Source organism: Meleagris gallopavo, chromosome 15, assembly GCF_000146605.3.
Source record: "Meleagris gallopavo isolate NT-WF06-2002-E0010 breed Aviagen turkey brand Nicholas breeding stock chromosome 15, Turkey_5.1, whole genome shotgun sequence".
NCBI lineage: Eukaryota > Metazoa > Chordata > Aves > Galliformes > Phasianidae > Meleagris > Meleagris gallopavo.
In genome coordinates, this window is record NC_015025.2 from 15,161,623 (window position 1) to 15,184,939 (window position 23,317).

Below are 23,317 nucleotides of genomic sequence, written 5' to 3' on the forward strand. Positions count from 1 at the left end.
CGGCTGCTGTGAGCACCAAGGGTCGGAATGTGTGCGTCCGAAACTCAGCTTGGTTTGTTAGAAGCGCGGGCAGCAAGGAGCGTGGAACATCTCGGTGGTTGTACGCTTACAGACACGTGTGCTTTGCTACAGGAAACTCTGAAACTGAATCTCTGGAAGGCTTTATCTTAAAGTGCCCAAAGCAAAGCATCTCCTGCTCTCCCCCTGCCCGTGTGCCACCTGCACACGTGTTGGTGCATATCTTCTGAGCAGCGTATCCCACGGCAGGTGGCTTCCCTCCCTACTTCTTTGTTTCTCGTGGAGTCTCTCTGACACTCGGTCAGATCCCTCTGAAGGGCTCCCCAGGCTCTGCTCCCAGCACTCCCATCCCTGCTCCTCTCCCCTCAGCTCCATGTGAACACCTGGGAGGAGCAGAAGGGTCACAAAGTGATGGATGATCATCCTCTTCTGTTCTAATATAGCACTTACTGTCAGTTCCACGTGGTCACTGCCACGGAATACACTCAGTGCAGTTTATTTCTTTTTCTCCATGTGTGCATAAGAACTGTAAAATCTGCACATTTGTGGTTTCTTTGTGGTTAATTGCTGCATTTTACGTGGTTTTAATTGGATCTTGGGAACAAGCAAACTAATGTAGAGCAAAACTGCTTGACTGACAGCTCATTAAGAAGTCTTTTCTTTAACCAGTTGTTGTCTACATGAGTTTGTACGTTTGTTAACTTGTTGAGTTTTTACATCTGAGATTGTTCTGGAGCCTGCACACTTCGTGCTCTTCCCTCATTTTTCTATAGCTGATGTTTTTTCTTAAAAAGTGTGTTGAGATTTGAAGGTTTAAAAAACACATTGAGTCATCAAACTGCTTTGGGGTCCTGCCTGCTTTCTCATGATTTACATCTGCATCTTCTTAAAGAGAAGCAAAATGAGGAGTTAGTGCTTAGTGATATTGCACTGAATAGTGGAACCTAAAGCAATATCCAATTTAAAGATTAGTGGCAGAGTTTCGCTGCACAAAGTTGCCTATCTTTGGCCTTCATGAAACTAGATGAGGGCTTAGGTGAGGAGCTTAATGATTCTGTGCTAATAATTACACCCTTTTTTGCATTTTACCAGTATTAGAGGACTAATGTGAAATTTGTGGGCATGGAAATCCTGGAAATGAAAACTTCTGTGTGTTATGCACAGTAACTTCAACTGCGTGCATATTTAATATGTGCTTTTGGAATGTATTTCTCTGGGATATATATTGTGTATATATTAAATATTATGTGCATTTTAAAACCACTTTTACTTTAAGACAATTACGCAGTGACTTTTCTTCTCATTCTGCAATTCCTGTATGGTTCGTGGTGGTGGTCGCAGTGCTTAGAGAAAGTTGAGAAAAATGTGCCCGGTTGCCCTGGAATTGGATCTTTGTAAAGAGGCTGCAAGGTATTACTCTGAAGCAGCCTCAGAAAGACTGGGAGAGCTGTCAGCTGTGTTGGGGCGGGGTGGTCACCAGACAATTAAAGTATTTTACTGTAATTAACGGGGTGGGGAGGGGGAGAATGCTAGTTCAGGCATCCTGGTGCACTGGTGTCAGCAGGTGAGCTGTGTGCTGGGTTTCCTTTGGTGGTCCTTCTGTGACAGTCAGCGTCCAAAGTACAGCACAGGGTTTGGTGTTCTTCAGCTGAATCAAGATCGGTTCTTTCTCTCTGTAGATGTGATGCAGACCCGTCAGCCTTAGCCAACTATGTTGTGGCATTAGTTAAGAAAGACAAACCGGAGAAAGAGCTGAAAGCTTTCTGTGCTGATCAGCTGGACGTCTTTCTGCAAAAAGGTACTGTGAATCACGTTTGGTTTGGGGCTTGAGAGTGTTTTAAAATGTGTCTCATACTGCTGGGAGTTTCTCTGTCAGATGTTTGATGACTTCTGAAAACCTGACCCATTTGAACTTTTGGAGAGCTTCTCAGGGCGGTTTGGTTCGAATTCGAGGTGTTAAAGTCAGCTGTTGATTTTATTTGGTAGGCTAAGCATAGACCTTTTTCTTTGGCCATAAATTCCAATCACTTTTGCCTCTTAGAACATATCCAAGTTGTATATGTGATTGAAAGAAGAGTCTGTGTTTTTGTCTGTGATGATTTTTTTTCTGTCTAAAAAGACAAGGTAAAACTCCACAAATGTAATTCCATTTTCTTGAACTATTAATCATTAATCTGAGTTACTGCTGCTATAGCTGTAAGCAGTCTATCAAGGTTTTTTTTTTTCCAAGGACTTTTCTGGCAAATCTGTTCCAAACAATGACTTAAATCATACATTAATATGATTTATCTTAAATCATACATTAGTATCTGATAATTTCTTTGTTGTTTTCTCTGTCCTCAGAAACTTCAGGTTTTGTAGATAAACTTTTTGAAAGTCTGTACACAAAGAGTTACCTTCCTTCTCACGAACCCACGAAAGTGGAAGTGAAGCCTGCAGGTCAGGAGAAAGAAGTCATCAAGGAGGAGGTAACCGTAGTCGTTCTCTACCTGCCTCTAATTTTGAACATAGCCATCCTGTAACAGTTAGGGGAGAAAACGCAATAGCAAAATCCACTTAGTTGTGTTGGGATTAGTGATCCTTACTATCTCTGTGTATCTGAAGGAAAATGAAAGATAATTCAGGAAGAATATTTTAAAATCCCTTTGTGAAGTCTGCCTTTGACCGAGGTTAGTAGCATTCAAAAATCCTGTTCTGTTGTCCCCGGCACTATGAGCTGACACTGATCTGAAAGGATTTCAGAGGTGAGGAAGAAGGGAAAACATTCTATTCCTTACAGAATATTAAAAAAATGGAACAGGAAATGTTCTGGAAATTATGTTAAGTGTGTTCTGTAGTACTTAAGGTTGAATTCTCTATTGAAGATTTATTACTGAAAAAAGTGAGGTAGCATTCATTTGCCAGCAGTACTTGCTTTTGTCCTGCTTTTAACCTTTATTGACAAAATTGAAAGCATTCAAGTTTTTGAGAAAGCAAGGTAATATTTTTGTAAGTATCCAAACCCCTTTCAATTTCAAATCAGCCTCACTCGTGTTTGGTACTTCCCTTTTTCCTGTGTTGGTAGTATTCTGAGGAAAGAGCTTCATGTCTCTTTATAGCATCCTAATATATCACCTTTGAGTGAAGACGGGGAAAATTGCTACAGAAGTAAATTTTCTTTATTTCAGTACAGTCCCAGCACAATTTGCGAGATACTTTAGGCTACATGTTGTTTCCTTTGCTATGGGAAAGATTCAAATAAAGTCAAAGCAGATAAAATATTCCAGTCCTTTCCCTTCCAGGGGTGCTTATGTCAGGAAGCGCTTAGAGCAAAAACTGTTGTTCTCTTTTACAAATGAACCTTAAGAAGTGTTGTTTGATGCAAGTATTCTGAATTGGTATTCAAGTTTATTCTTGTATTTGTGAGCCTAACGTAAGATGAAGGAAGCACCTTGCTGGAATGAGTTTTCTGTCTTCAGTGTTTGAACTTTGGACAGTCTTGATGGTAACAAATAATTGATGATCGAACTCTGTTGGTCAACTAAAACAAAGTTGTATCATACTGCATTGTGGAAAGTAGATGTTATCTGGGAGGAAGAGTTCATCAGTCCATTTAAATCAAAGCTGCTACTTGGTCTTTCCTTTCTTATGTCCTTTTCTGTTTGAGCATTAGCTCCAGAATTCAGTGACAATTTATTGTCATTGTAGCTTTGTGATGGAAGGTTGTGGTTTGGAACAACAGAAGGCTTTCATAGTTTGCTGATCAATTCGTCAAAAACTGACATAATTTCTCAGTTTTTTAGAACTATTCTGTTAACTTAAACAGCAATTTAATGGTGGGAGGGGGACTGCTTTGTTTAACTGGTTGGTTTTGATTTTAATTTTGTTTTGGTTGTGTTTCAGGGATGTGAAAGAAGAGAGAATTATATTGATGATAGTTTTATGTGGCAGGACATTCAGTAGCTGTTGCACCTCAGGACCTTGATTTGTCATGCAGCTCAGTGTATTGCATGATTCCTGCAAATGGAGGGCAGAAAATAAAATGAGAATGGAATCATACATAAGCTTTGGTTGGAAGGGACCATAGTGGAGATCGTGCCATCCATGCCAACCATGTTTTCAGAGAATCACCTCAGATTGGGCTATCCTGAGCCCTGTCAAGACCAATCTTGAGTATTTCTAACAATTCTTCCTGAACAATCCTAAGCAAGGATGAATGAATCGTTATTTAAGGCTGCCTTTCTGTATTGTTTTGATTTGAAAAAAATCTTTGTTGAGAAAAAAAAAAGTAATGTTCACTCTTATTTTGTAGTTGTCTGTTAAACAGAACTTTCAAGAATCAGTTGAAGAAGAGCGGGATAGCAGGAAGAAGAAGCATTCTAGTCCACAGAGAAGCCGTGCAGATTCCAGTGAACAAAGGCTAGTAGTTGAACCAAAACGCTGATATCTTCTGTATTTCCCAGCAGTCTTTAGCTGAGGGTTTATACCTCTTAGCTGGGTTATAATGTAAAACAGTGATTTACTGCCCACTTTCCTCTGTCTGCAGTGCATTTCTGTGCTGATTGCATGTATGAGAACCCTACCCTAGATTTTGGTCTCCTTGGGAAAAAATGGCAATGCTTTTCCAATGTTGATACCTAGAGATGTTTCAGTTCCATTCTTTCCCTTGTTATATAAATGAAAATCATCGGTGGTGAGGGTGATGTTCCCACTGCATTTCTCCTGTCTCCTCCACCAAGACAGACACAAATATACAGTCAGCATCATTCTTAAAACTTCTGTTTTTCTTCATCTATAACTTCCTCACAGTTCTAATTTTTGTTAGTCCTCCCTTGGCTGCTTTCTGTGAATGAATTAGTTTCTCTTTTCATAGATGTAGTCTACGTGTGTGTTTTTCTAGAACCAGAGAGAAAAGGAGAGATGATGGAAAATGGAGGGACTACGACAGGTACTACGACAGGAGTGACCTGTACAGAGAGAAGTCCAGCTGGCGGCGAGGCAGGAGCAAAAGTCGGAGTAAAAGCAGAGGGTTGAGTCGAAGTCGCAGCCGCAGCAGGGGTAGAAGCAAAGACCACGATGCAAGCAGAAGTGTTGGTGAGTACTCCAGGTGTTGCTTTAGGAGGACATGTCATGTCAGTGATGTGTGAGGACGCCTACATACTGTGGAGTCCAGCAGGCTGTAGATGCCCTTGAGCGATCTGAGCAACTTCCGAGAACTTTGTCTTCCTGAAATCATTAAGATGCTGTTCATCAGGGTAGGATAATTAAGGGGATTGTTTTCTTCTTTGCTAACCTCTTAATTTATCCACAGGTGTATACCAGTGGATATCAGTAGCTGACATTTATGTGCTCTGTATGCAAACAAAGCTGCTGATTTTTTTTAAAGATGCACTCTTTTTTTGCAAAGTAGTGTAAATTTTTTCCACTTTGTTACTGTGCTTTTTTAGAGAAAGTCCTTTCATATTGAAGGTTGTTACCACACAATCCTTTATTTCTTTAGGTTTAATTCAGAACTTTAGGAAAAATAAGAGGCACAGATTACAAATGTGTTTTGAGACCACCTTAATTACTGATGGGTGGAGGCTTGCTGAGTTTATTCACCCTTTCTACTTTAAGAGGGAAAGCTAAAATCCAAGAAGGTATAAGGAGAAAAAGAAAGAACATTCATTTTGTAAAGAAACCATCTAATTTTCTGATATTTAAAACCTGCCTGCATTATGTTTAGTTGTAGATCCATGGGTAAGACTAATCTTCAAAATAATTTCATGTACAGAGTAATGAATATTTAAGCAAGCGTCTGTGTTGTTGTCTAGGGTTTTTATTTTTTTCTTCTAGAGCTCTGATATACAGAACAAATCATGAGGGCTTACCTGAATTGTTTTGATTTCATTTTGTTTTTTAACCAGAGCACCGTGAGAGATCGAAGTTCAAGAGTGAACGAAATGATGTTGAAGGCACATATAATGCAGTTTCTGCATCTGCCAGTAACTCTACTGAACAGTATTCAGCTGCACAGTCTATTCCCAGTGCTGTTACTGTAATTGCACCTGCGCACCATCTTGAAAACACAACAGAGAGTTGGTCAAATTATTACAACAATCATAGCAATCCCAGTTCATTTGGCAGAAATCCTCCACCTAAGAGAAGGTGTCAAGATTATGATGGTAAGCTATCTGTTTTCTCGTCCCTGAATTCCTGCCTAGTTTTTATTATACTACAATTTCCATTTTTTTCCCAAGTATTCAAGTCAAAATGCAGAAGCCTTTAGAGTACCTTGCATTTAAAAATGCATGTGTGTATGAGCTATATTTAACTGGAGAAAGAGCTGTTCTTGCTGGGAGGAGTTTACTTTTAATTTGGTAGTTGCTGACATACAGATGTTGATCACATTCTGTATATGCCTTGGCAAATAATTCAGCAACTGGTGGTTCTGAAAAAGGTTTCATTGCTCGTGCTTAACATAAAACAGGTGATGCATCTTTATTTTTCCACGGATTTTATGGTGCATAATGTATGTTTGCATGCTTTTATGGAAGATTACTTTGAGGTGTTCTGAAAGTTCATGTGGTAGTGCTAAATCAGTAATTGTGTGTTCTCGTTAGTACAAAATTCCAGCAAAAACTGGGATGATATTGTTTTGGGTTTTTTTCCTGAAAATATAATTTTTCTGTTTTGCAGAGAGAGGATTTTGTGTACTTGGTGATCTTTGTCAATTTGATCATGGAAATGATCCGTTAGTAGTAGATGAAGTTTCTTTGCCAAGTATGATTCCCTTTCCTCCACCACCTCCGGGACTTCCACCCCCCCCTGGTATGCTTCTGCCTCCCATGCCGGGTCCAGCTCGCAGTTTGAGGATCCCAGTTCCACAAGCTCATCCCCAGGCACCGCCTCCTGTTGTGCTTCCTGTACCAAGTAAGTTAAAGCTCTTTTCTTTGTTACTCTGTCTTAAAAGTTAAAGTTGTGACTCTTCCTGGAAGGAAGATACCTGTAGTTGAAGCAGTGAGTTGCAGTTTCTCTTCTAGCCAAAATTTACTAACCAAAAGATTGCCAAAATAATTTTGAAAACTCAGCCTGTAAAATGTGACGTTTCTTATACTCCAAATTGAATGAGATGAATAGGACAGATTGGGAAGGGAAAAACCTTTCAGATTGTCCCATAACCCAAGTGTTGTTTGGATTGACAACTTTTCTGTTTTCTTATGCAAAAACAGAGAGCTCTAATCTGCTCAAAGTTTTAATAAACGTTGTTGGCACTATACTGCATGCAGTTTCTTAGCACAGGTACCCAATAGATCCATGATCTGTTCAGCTGTGATCTCTGAGGCAGCTCAGCCTTTTCTGTTATCTCACTGTTTTATAATGTAAGTTTTATGAAGAAAAATCTAAGAATATTGAAGGTGTGGTTTTATTGCTCTCTATTCCAGTAACACAGTAGATGTTTTGACAATCAGAGCAGCTATGGGATGCAAAATGATTTCTGTATCGGGTTAACACTGAGCAGTTAGTAGGCAGGCTTCTGGAAAACATTTCCAAGTGGTTGTAGGAGGAATAATTAATAAATTAATCTTTGGGAATACGGTTATTTGTGCTAGTGTTATTTTAAAATGATGCTTCTGGTGAAATTACATATGGCTGTAATTTTGTGAAAGGCTCCAGTGGATCATTGTTATTTTTAGTATGTTGCATAGTATTATCTCAAGTGTCCTTCCTTGCCAATACAGTAAGTAGGGAGCATATGTGTGCTGCATACAGGGAGAAACAGCTAGACCTTGCCTGTTAACAGCTTTTGCCATGTAGCTTTTGGTTTAGATCTGTAATTTTATGTGTTTTAAACATTGCTGGTGCAATGTTGTGTTCTGAGTAAGCCTTGATTCTCCATGGCAAGGCTGAGGGAGGAGCTGTTTTAGCTAATGAAGTTCCAGTAATAATAAAGCTCTGGGGAAACAAATTTTATATACATATGTATATATATATACATATATATATATATTTTTTTTTTTTTAACTTTTAAGCTTACAGCTTGATTCGTTCTGGGACAGAGGGAAAGGTTGTTGTAATCAGAGTAACTTACCTGAGAGGGGCTCCTCATCTACTTAAACTTACTTCTGATGTGGTAGAGCTGTGATTGTTTACAGGGAGTAAATTAACTGCACGGGATTGTTTGCATGTTTTTACTGTGCAGTGTTAGTGATGTGTTCCACGATGTCGTTGTAGGACCACCTTTAACTCAGTCCAGTCTGATAAACAGCCGTGAGCAGCCCGGGACGAGCGCAGTGCCCAGCCTGGCGCCTGTAGGAGCGCGGCTGCCTCCCCCGCTGCCCCAGAACCTCCTGTACACAGTATCAGAACGTAAGCAATTTTTTAGCTTTTCTTAAATGTGCTTGGCATGTAAACGTTACGTTTCTCCAGTCTGTGAGATTTGAAGTTATTACCTCTGTCTTCTTCCATTAAACACAAATCTGAAAAGAGTGCTGCCTTTCCTTGTGGGCAGCGCATCATCTGCTGTTGCTGTGAGGTGGAGCAGCAGTGTTCTGCCACTGCCCGAGGAAAAGTCGTTTGTAGGGAGGTTTTTTTTTATCTCATATTTTCCAAGGAGCAAAACTGTAGCGTAAGGAAGGGATCCCTTCATTTTCAAACTGTCTAGTAGAATATCAGCACGGGAAAGATGCATCTGCTGATCTGTAATTACAAGGCATCAGTGACTTCGGTCCCACTGTGTAATTCTCTTCTCTTAAACTTCTGTAGAGGTTGGATCTCATGTCCTGTTCTTGCACTGGTACACTTACAGCTGATTGTTATCTTGCAATTGCATGAAGAATCCTTGTGCAGGTGGAACTTGTGGTTGAGCTCACACAAGTTCAGTGAAGGTTCTTGGTGGTGTCTGAAGCTGTGCTGACTGCAGAGTCAGCACTGCACGGCAAAACATGAGTGCTGAAGTTCTGAGGCATCTGCTTTAGACTTCATTGCCATCTTAGAATAAGGACATGTAGAGTGTTTTGGGTCCTCTGAATCCCTCTGGATTGGCATCCATTTCTGTTCCAGGATCTGCTGTGTTTCTGTGGAGGTTTTTGTTGGGTTTTATTCATTCAAGTTCTTGTATAGGTTTTCCTTTTTTATTATTTGAAAAATGCATCGTCCTTAATGTACTGTGGACTGGATGAAAACTGTGAGTCAGTTCTGTTATCTTGTCTTCTCACAGTTATCCCTTGTAATTGTGAGTACATCACTAGAGGTAGGCAGCTAATCTCACTCTTATGTGACTTAAGAGAATTCAGTAGGTAAGTATGGGGCAAATTGCATGATTTCTCAGCTTGCTTTGACTGAAATCACTTAACTGCATTCTTCAAAATCAGCTTCTGAAGTAATATGACCTGTTGGGTAGGAAAAAATGAAAATGTCTTTGCATCTTAGGACAAGACATAAGAATAAATACTCAAACTAAATCTTCTGTAATTCCCTTTGGAGCAGTGTCAGGCTTGCTGAAGGTTGTGATAGAGGTACCTCGTTTCTTTTTCAGGCAGTTTGCCATCAGTACTCAGTTATGGAGACTTGCACGCTTTTGACAAACAGTAACAATCATTAAAATAGGAGAATATTCCCAAATATACGTGAGTGTGAAGTTTAATTAAGGGCTTTTATAGCTATTTGTTGTCTGTATGAGCTCTCTTCTCTCTTCAAACAAAAACAGCTGCTTATTCTTGGACACCCAGGCATTTCCTTAAAGGAAGGTTGACCGTGAGTCTTAAGCTCATTTGAGAAACTCTTACATTTCTCTCCTTTTTTTTGTAGATACATATGAGCCAGATGGCTATAACCCTGAAGCTCCTAGTATTACCAGTGCTGGTAGGTCTCAGTATCGGCAGTTCTTTACAAGAGCACAAACGCAGCGTCCAAATCTAATTGGCTTAACATCTGGGGAGATGGATACAAATCCAAGAGGTAGGAAGGCTTTTGTCTCAGAACATCAATGTTTATTCTTACATTTGCCAGGCTCAAAGCAATGTTCTTTCTCACTGATTTAGTATTTCAGAGCAATTTTCAGACATCCAACAATCTGACGTCTCTACTATTTTTTCATTATTATTTATTTATTTATTTTAATTTTTGTGCTAATCTTAAAGTCAAACCAGTCTTATAGGTTAAAAATAACCACTTGCTTGGGAATGTTAGAAGGGTCGTTGTTTTATTATTATTATTATTATTATTATTGTTATTGTTGGATGGGTGGGTTTTTATTCATCTTTAGCCTACAAAGGTACTTTTTGGGTATTGGGCTACTAGAAAGAAGAAAACAAATGGTGCAGGAAGTTGGCTTTAAACAGGAATTTGAAGCTGGATTTGATTTGACGAGGAGGTGTTTAAGAGCCTTGGCTGTTCTGGTGGTCGTGGTGAGGGGAACTATTGTGGCATGTGCTTGTATCTGACAGTCTGACTTCTGTTCAGCCTGGTATTTAAAACGGTTGTTGCAGATAGCATTCCAGTACTCCTAGCTCATGGAAATCCCAGTCTACACTTCAGTAATTCTGAATCATAAACTGGAGGAGCGTGGATGTAGTTTCCTGATGGTGACGTGTTCTCTCTTAAAAGAAATTTTGTACAAGTTAAAGGTCTTGAAAGAAATTTTTGTGTTTTCAACATAGTTGTCTTTTTTCCTCCTGCTTTCTGCTCATGATCTCTAAGGAAAAAGTTGTTGTATTTCAATATTTGCTGTTACACTTCAGTGTTTCTTACTTACCAGACAAGAAAGGTTTGCTTTTTTTGTTTTGTTTTGTTTTGTTTTCCAGAATTCCCTTCCAGGGATTCACCTTGTATAGAATATTATTAAATATTATTGCAGAAATCATTGTTGCTGTTTCCATCTTAATGAATTTCATAGAATCGTGGTTGGGTTTGTATTCTGGTCCTGTCTAAGAACCCATTCCAGGCGTAAGGAATTGTAAATCTTGGAGGTGGATCTTCAGACCAATCGGTTTGTTGCCTTGTCAAGTGTGTGAAAGGTTTTCCCTAAAATCATCCCCTACTGTAAGAACGAAGCTGTATGCCTGAAAATGCCCAGACTTTTTTCTCATCAGAGTGATCAGCAGAGCTCAGGCACATATAAAAACAATAAGAAATTGATTTACATCTCACGCTTCTCGTTAGGAGTTGAGTATTTTGTATGTGCCAGTGGCGTAACATTCAAACCAAAAGTTGCAGTACCTGTGAGATAAAGCCAAAACTTCATTTCTTCAAGCTGGTACTGATCTTGAAGGTTAAAAGTCTCATCTCTGCTGGCAAGACTGAATGCTTGTATTGCTCACGTGGATTAGCTAGGCTAGTAAGTGATCTCTGAGGTAACTTGGTAAGCAGAACTGACTGACTTAATACTCTTCCTATTTTTCTTTAATGTTTTTAAGCTCAATCCTATTTTGCTGTTTAAATGAGAACTCTTTCAATGTTTTCACTGATGTGTGGTAAATAACACAGGCCTTTTTATTTCCCTCCAGCTGCCAATATTATCATCCAGACCGAACCTCCCATTCCCATTACAAATAATAGCAGCAATGTAACTAGAGTTGTGCTTGAACCAGACAGCAGAAAAAGGTCTCCAAGTAGTTTGGAATGTCCACCGTTGAAGAAACCATGGCTGGGAAAGTAAGAATTAACAGCTGCAGTTGGCTAACTTGGATGCATTCGATTGCTATTAATGCTGTAAAAACAGTAATTCATCGGCCTCTGTAATTCGAGTTGACTGAGTCAGAAAATGTGTTGATATAATCCGAGACGAAATATTGGGGAGGTTGTTGTTTCTAATCTCTAGAGAAAATTTAAGTATGCATGAACTTGCTACCTTACTTAGGTATGTGCGTGTCTCTCTAAATGACTCTCTTGCACTTGTTTTCTCCAGGCAAGCAAATAATAACCAGAATAAGCCAGGTTTTCTGAAAAAGAATCAGTACACTAACACAAAATTAGAAGTTCGAAAAATTCCACCAGAATTGAACAATATTACACAACTCAACGAGCACTTCAGCAAGTTTGGAACTATTGTAAACATTCAGGTAAAAAACAAACAAACAAAGCCCTCAGTTTTATGTCTGTATGTGGGTATTTTCCCCTAGAGCCTTCCGGATTACTGCAGCTAAACACTGTATGTGAGGAATCTTAGAGGAAGCTAGCAGGAGGAGGTACCAAATTCAAAAAAGCCTTTTCTTTTCTTTTTGAAGGCCTGTTGTGCCTTTGTTTGCTCCTGTTAAATTTGAAAGATTTAACAGTATCTAAACTATTCTCAGGTTTTTGAGCAGCTTGCATATACTTTTTGAAAAAGATCTTCTAGATTCAGGTTGGATATTTGGAAAAATTTCTTCTCCAGAAGAGTGGTGAGGTGCTGGAACAGGCTGCCCTGGGGGGTGGTGGAGTCACTGTACCTGGGGGTGTTCAGTAATCATCTGCACGTGATTGGGACGTGGTTTAGTGGGGTGATGCTGGTGACAGGTCGATGCTTGGACTAAGTGAACTTGAACATCTTTTCCAACCTTGGTAATTCTATGATTCTATAAAGCTCTGTTTGGTATGGAAGTCCTGCAGTATTTCTTAGGATTTTGGCCAAGGTGCTATGGGAGTTACCATGTTACATCCTAGAAGAGGCTCCCATTCAGTGGTGTCCCTTGGAAAAGCACTGTGTAAACAAAGCACAGTTAGCTACAGAGTTACAGAGTACTGTTTTGTTTTTACAGAAAACAGTGACTTCCTTCAACCTCAGTTCGAGGTCTGAATAAAGACAGATACCTGGCAAGCCTCTGTATTTTTGAGCTCACAATTTTATGCCTTAGTCCAAAGGTTACTTTGGTTCTTTCTTTGGTGCAATCTTGATAATGCATTCTAAAAAACATGCTACCTCAATTATATTGTATTGGGTATGTTTTCATCCCTGTGATGATTAATTTTTAGAGAAAAATACTTTTGTATGACTGTTAGATAAGGTTTCTTTGGGAATATGGTGAACCTTTGCACTGCACATCCTTGGACAAGGAGATCAGAATAAAGAGCCTTGGAGTCAGCACCAGGTCTCCTCAGTTCTATCCCAGTTTACAGTACTTTGAATGTCTGATGATATTTGATGGATAACTTTTTAATTATTTACTCAATTTTTATTGTACTGCATACAGTCTTTGCTGCAATTATGCATAGCATTTGCAAAATGTACTTGATTCCAATTACACAGAGTATTTTGCCTTTATTTTGAGTTGCTAATACCAATACGTGTTCCACTTGTTATTGTGGATTAGCTGTAGCTTGAATTCCTGCTGGTTGATATTTTCTTCCTTGAGAAATGTATTCTCATGAACTCTTTCTTTTAGGTTGCTTTCCAGAACGATCCTGAAGCTGCTCTAATTCAGTACTTAACTAATGATGAGGCTAGGAAGGCAATTTCAAGCACAGAGGCAGTTTTAAACAATCGCTTTATAAGGGTGCACTGGCACAGAGAAGGTGAACAGCAGCCCCCACTGCTGCAGCAACAACAGCAGCAGTCACCCTCACAGGCTCTTCATCACCAACTGCACCTCCAGCAGCAAGCCCTGACCCCAGCTCCCGCTGTGACAATGCACAGTAATTTGTCCAAGGTACTTTCATAAACAACCTGCACAGTACCGTAGCTGGTAACAGTTCCTAAGTGACAGCTGCTTTTAGAATGCAGCATGTGTAATCTTTCATTTTTAATATCTCTTGATGCGCAGGCAGTGAACAAACCGCTGGCATCTGGTGCCTATGTCCTCAACAAAGTCCCGGTGAAACGTCGCCTTGGAGCAGCTGGAAATCAGCCTGATCTCAGTCAGACAGGGGCTGTAGTAGAGGACTGTCAGGTATGGTTGTGAAAACTGGCCGTCTTGGTGCTTTCACTTACAGCTGTCATCTGTATGATCTAGTAAATGGAACTAGGAAACGGAGCAGGATTTGCAAGTCCTCGGTTGCCTGCTCCTTGTATCGCTGATGTTCTGTGACGTGATCATTTATTTCTTCCAGTCTTCATTAGCTGCTTTATATAAACCAGGGAGAATGATTTCAGACAGTGTCACCGTTTTAAGCAGCATAACGTATTTTTGACACCGTTTCATTCTAAACAAATGTAACAGCTTACACGTGCTGTCAGCTTTCTGTTGACTAACCTAATTAGTGTTCCCAGTGATTTTGGTGTTGGCACTATGCTTTAACAACGGTGCTGGAAACTTACAGAATACTTCTGCAAAGAGTTCAAGCCTGTACAGTTTAATTAGCACTGATGTCATAAGGCAGCACATGGTCTTGGTCACAAAGAAGTTATTTCATGTAAGAAAGGAAGAATGCAAGTGACAGTTGCTGCCTTATTTCTTTTCTGAATGTTTGATCAGAAAGTGTGTTAGGTTGTGCTACCAAGCTGGGTTAGTTGTGATACAAGAGCTGAGCGTTAGCAGTGTTCCTCATGGGTATCAGGATAGAGAGGCAGTTTTTGGATGAAGACCTAAAGAAATGGTCTTTTGCAGAAAGCGCTGTAGTAATCATTTATGCTGATAGCTCCCAGGTAGGTTGATTGTCAGACTGATGTCTTTCTGCATGTTTTGATTGCATTGCTGTATGTTTCCCTTTGTAATTCTGGAAGCATACGTTGTTTCACAGAATACATTTGTTTAAAATTACTAGTTTTAACCTATTACATATGGCTGTGTGTGCATTTTTACTGTTTCAGACATTTCCTACTCCTACGAGCCACTCAAAAATGGTTTATAGTTCTTCAAACTTGAAGGCGGCTATGAAGCCTGGTGCAGGATCTAAGCCTCACGACGTACAAGAGGCCCTTAAGAAAAAGCAGGTACTGTGCTGTGTGTTGCTTGATGAGCAGTCAGTGGTTAAAGTACTTTAAAAAGAAAGGATTGATAGACAATTTAAACCTCAAATGTTACTGTGTAGCATTTTGCACACAGGCAATGTAAGCTTTATCATTATGGAACAATGTAGATAATGCACATTGAAGGCTTTTTTTTTTTTTGTAGGGAATGGAGTTCTGGTGGCATTGCTCTGATTTTAATCTCTGCAAATATGAGGAACTTAACTGACAGAGTAGGATGTGTTTCTTCAAGGGGTGCTTGGAGGTGGAACAAAGTTAGTAGAGTACTTCACAGCAGTAAATTGGCAAGATTTCATTGTTATTTTCCAGACCAGATATATTGAATACTTCTGTGGTTTGCAGACTAGTGGTTTTCATTATGGCCCTCACTTCTGTAGCTTGAAAAAGAAAATGTGACATGTGAGTACATATAATGCTAGACTACTTCTTCTGATTGGAAGAGTTTTATTCTCCTAGGAGGCAATGAAACTCCAACAAGACATGAGGAAAAAGAAGCAGGAGATGTTAGAAAAGCAAATAGAATGCCAGAAGGTGAGTTTGGACTGACTTCCGTTAAGCACATTCTGGCTTTGTAGATATGTCTGTTCAGCATTATTCTTGCTGGAATTTATATTGCTGCTCTTTTATTAATATATAGATGTTGATATCCAAGCTGGAGAAAAACAAGGCCATGAAACCAGAAGAGAGAGCAGAAATAATGAAGACGTTAAAAGAACTAGCAGGAAAAATATCTCAGTTAAAGGATGAGTTAAAAACTTCATCTACAACCTCTACGCCATCAAAATTAAAATCCAAGACAGAGGTATGTGTTCTGCAATACCCTTGCACAGCTGTCTTCTGTAACCGTTTCTAATGATGTGTCCTAAAAACACAACCATGTTAGATCAGTATGCTTCCCAGCAGCATTTGGAATTTGACTGGTAACTATGGAGAAGCAAACTATGGTTCTAAGTAACTTGGGTGAGCTACTTACAGCTCATTCAAGATTGTTCCAGTTCTAAAGGATAGAATTCCAGGTCCTTCCAAAAATGAGACTGAGGGAGAGTCATGGAGACAAGCAAAAGCATAATGAATTGAATTTAGAGGGAAGTGTGGCTGTTGTGATCTGTTTGTATCAGTTACATAAATTTACTGCTAAAGAGGGGGAGTAAAGCATTAAAAGTGTGCATTAATGTTCTGCTTTCCACTTCCATTTTTTCTTTCTGTACCTTTTTCTCTAAGGCACAAAAGGAACTTCTGGATGCAGAACTAGACTTCCACAAAAGACTCTCTTCTGGAGAAGACACAACTGAACTGCGGAAAAAGTTAAATCAGCTGCAAGTAGAGGTAAGTATGTCAGGATTTATGCTTTTAGTGTGCTTTGTATATACGAGTTTAAACTCCTTTCAAAGCTTCACTCTTCATTTGCCTTTTTTTTCCTCTTTTTTAACAGGCTGCCCGTTTAGGCATTTTGCCTGCAGGCCGAGGAAAGACGGTTCCAGCCCAAGGGAGAGGACGAGGACGGGGCCGTGGTGGGAGAGGAAGGGGAGTGTTAAATCATATGGTGGTAGACCATCGTCCCAAAGCACTGACAGTTGGAGGATTCATTGAAGAGGAAAAAGATGAATTGCTGCAGCACTTCTCTGTAAGTATTAGGTCACATTAAAAAGAAAAACTGAAGCTGACAGTTAGGGCTGCACTTTCAGTCTCAGATGAAGCGGGTATCTGATACCTTGAGAGTGTGCTTGCAGAGAGAGGCAGGCTAAGAACTCTGTCAGCAGCAGTTTCTTTTCCAAAGTCTTAAAGATGAACAAAAGCCTTCCTTTCTGTAGTATGTACAAATTCATCCTGAATGCATGGAACAAGCTATGAATAAACAGTTTCAAGAGTGTAAATGTAATGCCTTTTATAGCTGCTTTACGTTGGCTGCTTAGTGCATTATTTTAATAGGAAAAGCCAGATGGCTTATTTTTATTCTGCATTGGAATAGTTAAAAACAGATATTAGAAGGCTGAGAAATACCTATCAGCGTATCTGCTTTAACAAGTATTAGCAATTCGTGCACGTTTTTCTCATTTCTCTCTAATTCAGAAAGCAAAACACTGTTGCCTTTTCAATTTCATAAAAGTTAAACTTATTTGGAAACAGCAAATAACTTGGTAGTGGTCAGGGTGAGTTAAGGAGTGTGTTGTTATGTTAGCTCAGTTCTGATGCTAAAGGAAAAAAAACGTTTGGCATTTCCCTCAGTTACACTGCCCAGAACAGCATGTTTGCCTTTGCAGAGCTAGGGGAGTTCTTTTCGTCTGCTCCTCAGGGCCACCTGGGATGATTTTAGGCTGCTTGTGCTGCCTCCATAAGTCCTCTGTATGCCTGTGTTGGGATTTGGGTGGTTTGGCTTTGTTGTTAATTTTTTTTTTCTTTTTTGCTGTTTTTTGTTCTTTGCATGGTTTGTTTTTTGTTTTAATCTGTCATAGCTGTGGACAGTGAAATTTTCATTCTTAAAAAATGGTGTTTAATTTCTAAAAATAAAACCTTATGCTAATCTGGCTATGCCAGACATTTTTTTCTTCATGGTCCCAGGCAAAATTGCGTTGTGTATTTGCAGAACATTCTCAGGGGTGTGTAGCAGTGTTTGATTCCTATCTCCTTTGCAAATAAATGAGCTCTAAAGGACTGGTTTAGCAAGTCTGCAGTAGGCTAGTAGAAAAATAAGTGAAACAGTGAATTATTTGAATTTAATTCAGTTATACACTTATTTCCTTTTTCCTGCAAAATTAAGTTCCATTTATGAGAATGATTACATCTGAGCTTTTGTCCAGACATACAGACACAGGTGCTGCAGTGCTGCCAGCCAACGCAGCTGAGATTCCTCTCTCTCTCAATTCTGTCCAAAAACTAACAAGGTTTCGGTGCTGCTGTGGACCAAAACGATTCAGTTGTAGCACATGATGATGGCATCTCTGGAGGAGAACATTGCTTTTGTTCCTCATCAATTTTTCTTCTTACAGAAATTTGGAGATATTGAGGATCTCCAAGAAGAAGACTCCCCACTAAGTGTTGTTCTGACCTTTAAATCTCGCTCTGAAGCTGAGAATGTAAGTGACATGATGGATTTGTTTCTCCTCAGTTCAGAATAAGAATTTTTACCTGCCTGTCTGCCTTTTTGTCTTTGAACTTCAGTGGGTTTGGATCCCACTCTTTTGAGCTACATAGTGCAAATGTTTGTTGCTTCTGCATGTAGTGTTGCTAAAGGGGGATGTGCTTCATGCTCAATGTATTAAGGTGGGTTTTCTGCTGATGTGGGTTCAATGTCACAATCAGTTTAGAACTCTGTTAATGCTTTTAGATTGATGGTAGGTGGGCATTATTTAGTAGATTCAGGCTTAAGTGAAGTTGCTCTTGGAGACTGAAGAAGGTGGTGCACGTTTGAGATATTCAGGTACACATCTGCAGTAATTAGTGCTCACTGGGTTTAACTCATTATTGGTGATCTGAAGAATTCTCAATTTGATTTTCCTTTTAAAAACATGTTCATTTAAAATACAATCTAGGCTGCTAACCAGGGATCCAAGTTTAAAGACCGAAGGCTGCAGATATCGTGGTACAAACCTAAGGTACCCTCTGTGTCCACAGAAGTTGAGGAGGAGGAATCTAAGGAAGAGGTAGGAAAACATGTGGGTAAAGTAATAACTCCTTTAGCATAAGAGCTCCTTTAGAATTCAGTTTTCTATTTACAGAATAAGTTTCATTGCAGATGTTTCTGCAAACCAAAACTCCCCCTGGTTTTGATTAGTCCAGAAGGATTTCCATATTAGAAAAAGAAAAAGAAAAGAAAACACCACTGAAAACTTGCATTTGCAAACTGCTAGGATAAGCCTCACATTCTCACATATACAGAGGCTGCTCATCTTTTTATTACGGGGTGCTAATCCTCCACTGAAGGATAAGTTATTAATTCTTAGATTGCAATTATGAGCACTTAAAGGCTTTTAAAGGGTTTTCTGGCCTTGTCATTTCACAGAGTTGTTTTGGAGAGGGTGGGTGGTTGTTCATTCCTGCTTCCTTTGAAGTCTGGCTTCTTTCCCTTTCTTGATGTGAGAGTCCACCACTCTTCCCTTAAGGCTTGTGGAGTGTAATGAGCTGTGTGCACACAGAGTGCAGCTGTGCTGTGTTGTATGACAAGGTCCTACGTTACTGCATGGAACTTTGGTTTCAAACCATGTTTCTTCTTCACCCAGGAGACTGAAACCTCAGATTTGTTTTTGCACGAAGATGATGATGATGAGGATGAAGATGAGGATGAATCCCGTTCTTGGAGAAGATGAAACTTGACGTTAGAAATGTATAACTTTAGGCATATAGTTTAAGCTATATCTTTTAGACATTTATTTAAGAAAGTTGATGAGCCAAAAAAAGCTTTACTTTCTTTTCAAACCACAAGATTTAAAGTGAGCAAAGTTTGTTATAAAAACATTTCAGAGATAGAGCTGTGATGCCAACCTAGCCAAAGGCCCAGTAACTTTTTATAGAAGTACCAAGCTCACCAGGATGGTGATTCTTTTCTATTTAAGAAGGATAAAAAAGAGAGAAAGAAAACAAATATTAGTATACTTTTTCTTGTCCTCTTTTTGTGTCACCCTCTATTACCTTGTTTTGGGTTTTCTATAATGTGATTGATTTGTTAGCTTATAATTGAAAAGATGTTACAGGTTTTATTTAGCAATACTCTAGGCTCGGGGGAAAGACACAAACTTTCATTAAATGTTATGAAAGAAAAAAATGCCTCATTTACTAATTGAAGAAAGGTAGCATTTTATTTCAGATGCAGTCACTTTCTGTAGAAGTTACTAGTGGCTAAACTCCTCAGACATTTAAGGATGTTTGAAAGCCACACAGTTTCAATATTTGCTTTGTGAGAGGGGATGGAACAAGTAATCCAACAGGGTATGGCTGTTTGGCACTGTCCAGTCCACTCCGTTCTGCAACCCTGCTTCACAAAACAGCAGTGACACAGGTTTCAGTTCAGGGTTTACTCACCCATGGTCTCCCTCTGTAGTTCAGTGCAAGGTTCCAGTTTCAGCCGACCGTTCGTTTGCTGCATGTCTGTATCTGTGAGCTTGAACAGAACGAGTTTCAGACTTTCCCCAGAAAGAACTAAATGGGCAACTGCTCACAGCCCTTCGAAACTCCTCTGCCCCTCTGAGTTCTGTTTATATTGCAGCCAAACCCATGAGGTGTTCAGAGCAAAATGCTTCCTGTCCCGCTGCAGCTTTGGAGCGGTGTTGGTTTGCCTTCAGTTCTGTTGGGACACGTTTCAGATGGGCACCATTCCATGCTCAGTTGCCTTATTGCTGTACCATTTCCAAACGCCCCACGCCCACAGGCGGTGTGCGATGGTAGAAATGAGGACAACAAGCTCAGATTCCGAAGCCACGTCTCTTAACTGCTGCCTGGCTTTTGTGGCTCGCCAACATCGGTGCCACCTAGGAAGCATTTTCCTTGGCTGTGCATTTGTACAGTGCACTTCTCAGTACACCTTGATGTGCTTTTCTCTACAAAATAAACTGAATGTCAGTGAAAAATGCTCTCCTCTTTTTAGTTTACCAGAGTATTTGCCAGCAAGTTCCCGACCGAAGAAAATTTAGAGAGACCCCTGAATTGCTGTGGCTCTGGTCTTGGTAACACAGCTGAGCACGCTGTGTTTGCTGCTCCCTGACTGCGTTCCCTTTTTGCTGTGGTGGTGCATTGGAAGTCCAAGCGGTGTCATCTTCATCAGCTGAAGGGAATTCTGCCTTCCAGTGCTCCGCCTCTGCACGCTAAAACCTCTGATGTAATTTGGACATTAACGTTGAGGTGAAATTGCATATGCAAGGAAATGAGGGAAAACGTATCTTAGCTATTCCCAATGTCTCTCCTCTCCTCATCTCTGATGTTGTTCTTATTGTCTGCAGTTCAGTCAGTGTATATGTTGAAATGCCCATTGCAGCAACCGTGTTTGAGTCCTGACAGTTAAAAGTGATAGAGGGAACAAAGGATTTATATATTTTTTTGTACAGAGTTTTTTCTTAAACTGTATAATTTTGTAAATATTTTGCTTTTTTGTGTACTAAAACTACCAGCGTATAGATTTCAATAAGAACTGTTGTATTTTTGTATTTGGAAAATGAAAACTACAGTGAATGAACGAAGCTGTAAGAAAAACTGCAGTAGCCTTTGACGCAGAACGGGGTTCCTTTTCATATGGTTTGGGCTGTGGCAGCGCGGCTGCTGGGCTGGGGTGGCAGGAGGTGAGCGGCTGCGTGGCTCCATTCAGGGGTTTCTGGAGAGCTTCCCATGATTGCTTTGCTTTTCTTACTCTTTTCCTTCGCAGCGCACGTGGGCAGTGATGTCCCAGACGTGATTTCCGAGTGCTGAAGTGATGAAAAAATGAGCTGTGCATCTGAGCTTAGCTTGTGTACGCGCTGGTACCTCATTGCAGTGTGAGTGGTGGGCAGCGACCCCACTGCGGGTGTTTCTGGAGCAGGAAGGGTGTTGTTCCAAAGCGAGCGTTTTGCCCAAGCTCGTGGGGCTCCCTGCGGCTTGGGCTGCGCTGGGCAATACGGAGCTGCTCTGGTCTGGGTGCTTGGAGACATGGCAGCGCTGTGTGCTTCGTTTTACGCTGGTGCGTGCTTTCTGAGGCCCACGAGGCAGCAGTGCAGCCTGCGTGCACCAGGCAGTGCCTGCAGCTGTGTGCAGGAGGCGTTTGCTCTGATGTGAGCTGTGTGTGCTGGGCACGGGGGCACCCGTGGGGAGGGAGAGCTGCACTGCCTGCGCTGTGTGTGAGCTGGGCAGAAAGAACGGCAACCCGGAGCTGGAAGGTTAACGTGGAAACTGTCGCCTGCTTACTGTGAGAATGCACCTCCTTTCTTTTCCTCCTCCTTAACAAAATCATGTGAAAAGGAATGAAGTTCCCTTGGTGTATAGTAAACTTGTACTATAGTTTTTACAAAATTGTGAACTTGTGTAATAGTGTAATAGGAGATATTGTTGAATTTCTAACTGTTTATACATTTAAATTCATATATGTAATGTTTGTTTTATTGATTACAATCTGAATTTCTAAGATGCATGTTGACTTTTTTGCAATAAAGATATGCTATGGGAATGGTTCCAAATGGAGAAAAGAAAAGGAAAACTAAGTTAAATAAATTGGACAGCAGAACCATTCAAAAAAAAAAAAAAAAACACACCCAATGATCACAAAAAGAGCGTCATCACTTTGGTGCTGAAGCTGGGTGTGGAGCTGCAGTGTGTGAGCACATGGATCTGCTGTGCTGGGGGCGACAGAATGACAGCATGGCGGGGTTGGAAGGGCTGGAACCCCCAGCTAACATCAGTTCCTCACGTGTCGCACGTCCAGATGGGCCCTGCACATCTCCATGGGAGGCTCCACCACCCCTCTGGGCAGCCTGTGGCAGTGCTCTGTCGCCATGGAGTTCTTCCACATCTCAGTACAGCGCTTCCTATGCTCAAGTTTTAGGCTGTTGCTCCTCGTCCTGTCGCTGCACACCTGCCTCCCACCTGCTTTCGGAGCATTGCAAGCACTGATCAGATGCCCCTCAGCCCTCTCTCCTGGCTGACCGTTCCCAGATCCCTCCTCTCCCCTCTCTGGGATATGCTCCGAACCCTTCGCCATCACCACTGTGCTTGTAGGCCTGAGTGCAGGACTGACGTGGGATAAATGTGCTGTAAGGCAGCATCTGCTGCAGCCCCACCTTCACACGCAGCACCCAATGCATTTCTGTGCTTTGTGTGCATCGCTGCCAGTGTGACCCTGGATGTGCCTCCCTACAAGCTGTGATGCATTCACAGCACTGCTGTGGGTGTTCAGTGTTCCCCTGCTCCCCATCTTGCTTTCAGCCCAGATATTTACTGAAGCTTATAAACACACCCAGCTGCGTTGGGCTGCCTCTGTATCACCTGAAGGACGGCATCCAAGAGCTGATGCTGTGGCTCTTACTGGGATCTACCATTGCAACAAAGGTCCCCCTGCCTCACAGAGCCGAGCCGTCCCACACTGCTGGGCTTGGGGCTGCCGGGAGCAGAGCCCCTCATTGCCTGCGGGGTGGGGCTGTGCTGTACAGTGCTGTGTGGTGCTGTGCTGTGCAGTGCTGTGCAGGGCTGTGCTGTGCTGTGCTGTGCTGTGCTGTGCTGTGCTGTGCAGTGCAGTGCTGTGCAGTGCTGTGCGGTGCTGTGCAGTGCTGTGCTGTGCTGTGCTGTGCGGTGCTGTGCAGTGCTGTGCTGTGCTGTGCAGTGCTGTGCGGTGCTGTGCTGTGCAGTGCTGTGCGGTGCTGTGCAGTGCAGTGCTGTGCAGTGCAGTGCTGTGCTGTGCGGTGCTATGATGCAGGACGGTGCAGCTCCCTGTTACTGAGTGCTCCTGAGGTGAGCACAGCGTCTGCTGGCAGCGTGCAGCTCCTCTGCTCTGATTTATTTAAATGC

General features: G+C 41.1%; 1 protein-coding gene across 2 annotated transcripts; it reads left to right on the forward strand.

Moving 5' to 3' along the window:
* The first annotated feature begins 1,293 nt into the window (after window positions 1–1,293).
* RBM27 (RNA binding motif protein 27) lies at window positions 1,294–21,987 on the forward strand. 2 transcript variants are annotated; one of them, XM_010719220.3, is made up of 22 exons: window positions 1,294–1,428; window positions 1,698–1,816; window positions 2,362–2,486; window positions 4,310–4,416; window positions 4,898–5,091; window positions 5,904–6,161; window positions 6,676–6,909; window positions 8,212–8,346; window positions 9,787–9,936; window positions 11,484–11,631; window positions 11,885–12,038; window positions 13,338–13,601; window positions 13,716–13,841; window positions 14,702–14,824; window positions 15,317–15,391; window positions 15,498–15,662; window positions 16,082–16,186; window positions 16,293–16,484; window positions 17,848–17,934; window positions 18,391–18,501; window positions 19,078–19,181; window positions 20,439–21,987. In XM_010719220.3, exons 1-21 carry the CDS (start codon window positions 1,382–1,384, stop codon window positions 19,162–19,164), a joined length of 3,006 nt encoding a protein of 1,001 aa, XP_010717522.1. In that variant the 5' UTR covers window positions 1,294–1,381; the 3' UTR covers window positions 19,165–19,181; window positions 20,439–21,987. The 2 variants fall into 2 exon arrangements, with proteins under 2 accessions (XP_010717522.1, XP_010717521.1); XM_010719219.3 differs by having other exon boundaries at window positions 19,078–21,987.
* The last annotated feature ends 1,330 nt before the right edge of the window (window positions 21,988–23,317 follow it).

Bases quoted from the DNA above. Each gene is read 5' to 3' on its own strand.
- RBM27 (XM_010719219.3), top strand. From the start codon at position 1,382: ATGTGCCCGGTTGCCCTGGAATTGGATCTTTGTAAAGAGGCTGCAAG. The intron at 6,910-8,211 runs GTAAGTTAAAGC...ATGTCGTTGTAG, and splicing joins TGTTGTGCTTCCTGTACCAA to GACCACCTTTAACTCAGTCC. The intron at 17,935-18,390 runs GTAAGTGACATG...AATACAATCTAG, and splicing joins CTCGCTCTGAAGCTGAGAAT to GCTGCTAACCAGGGATCCAA.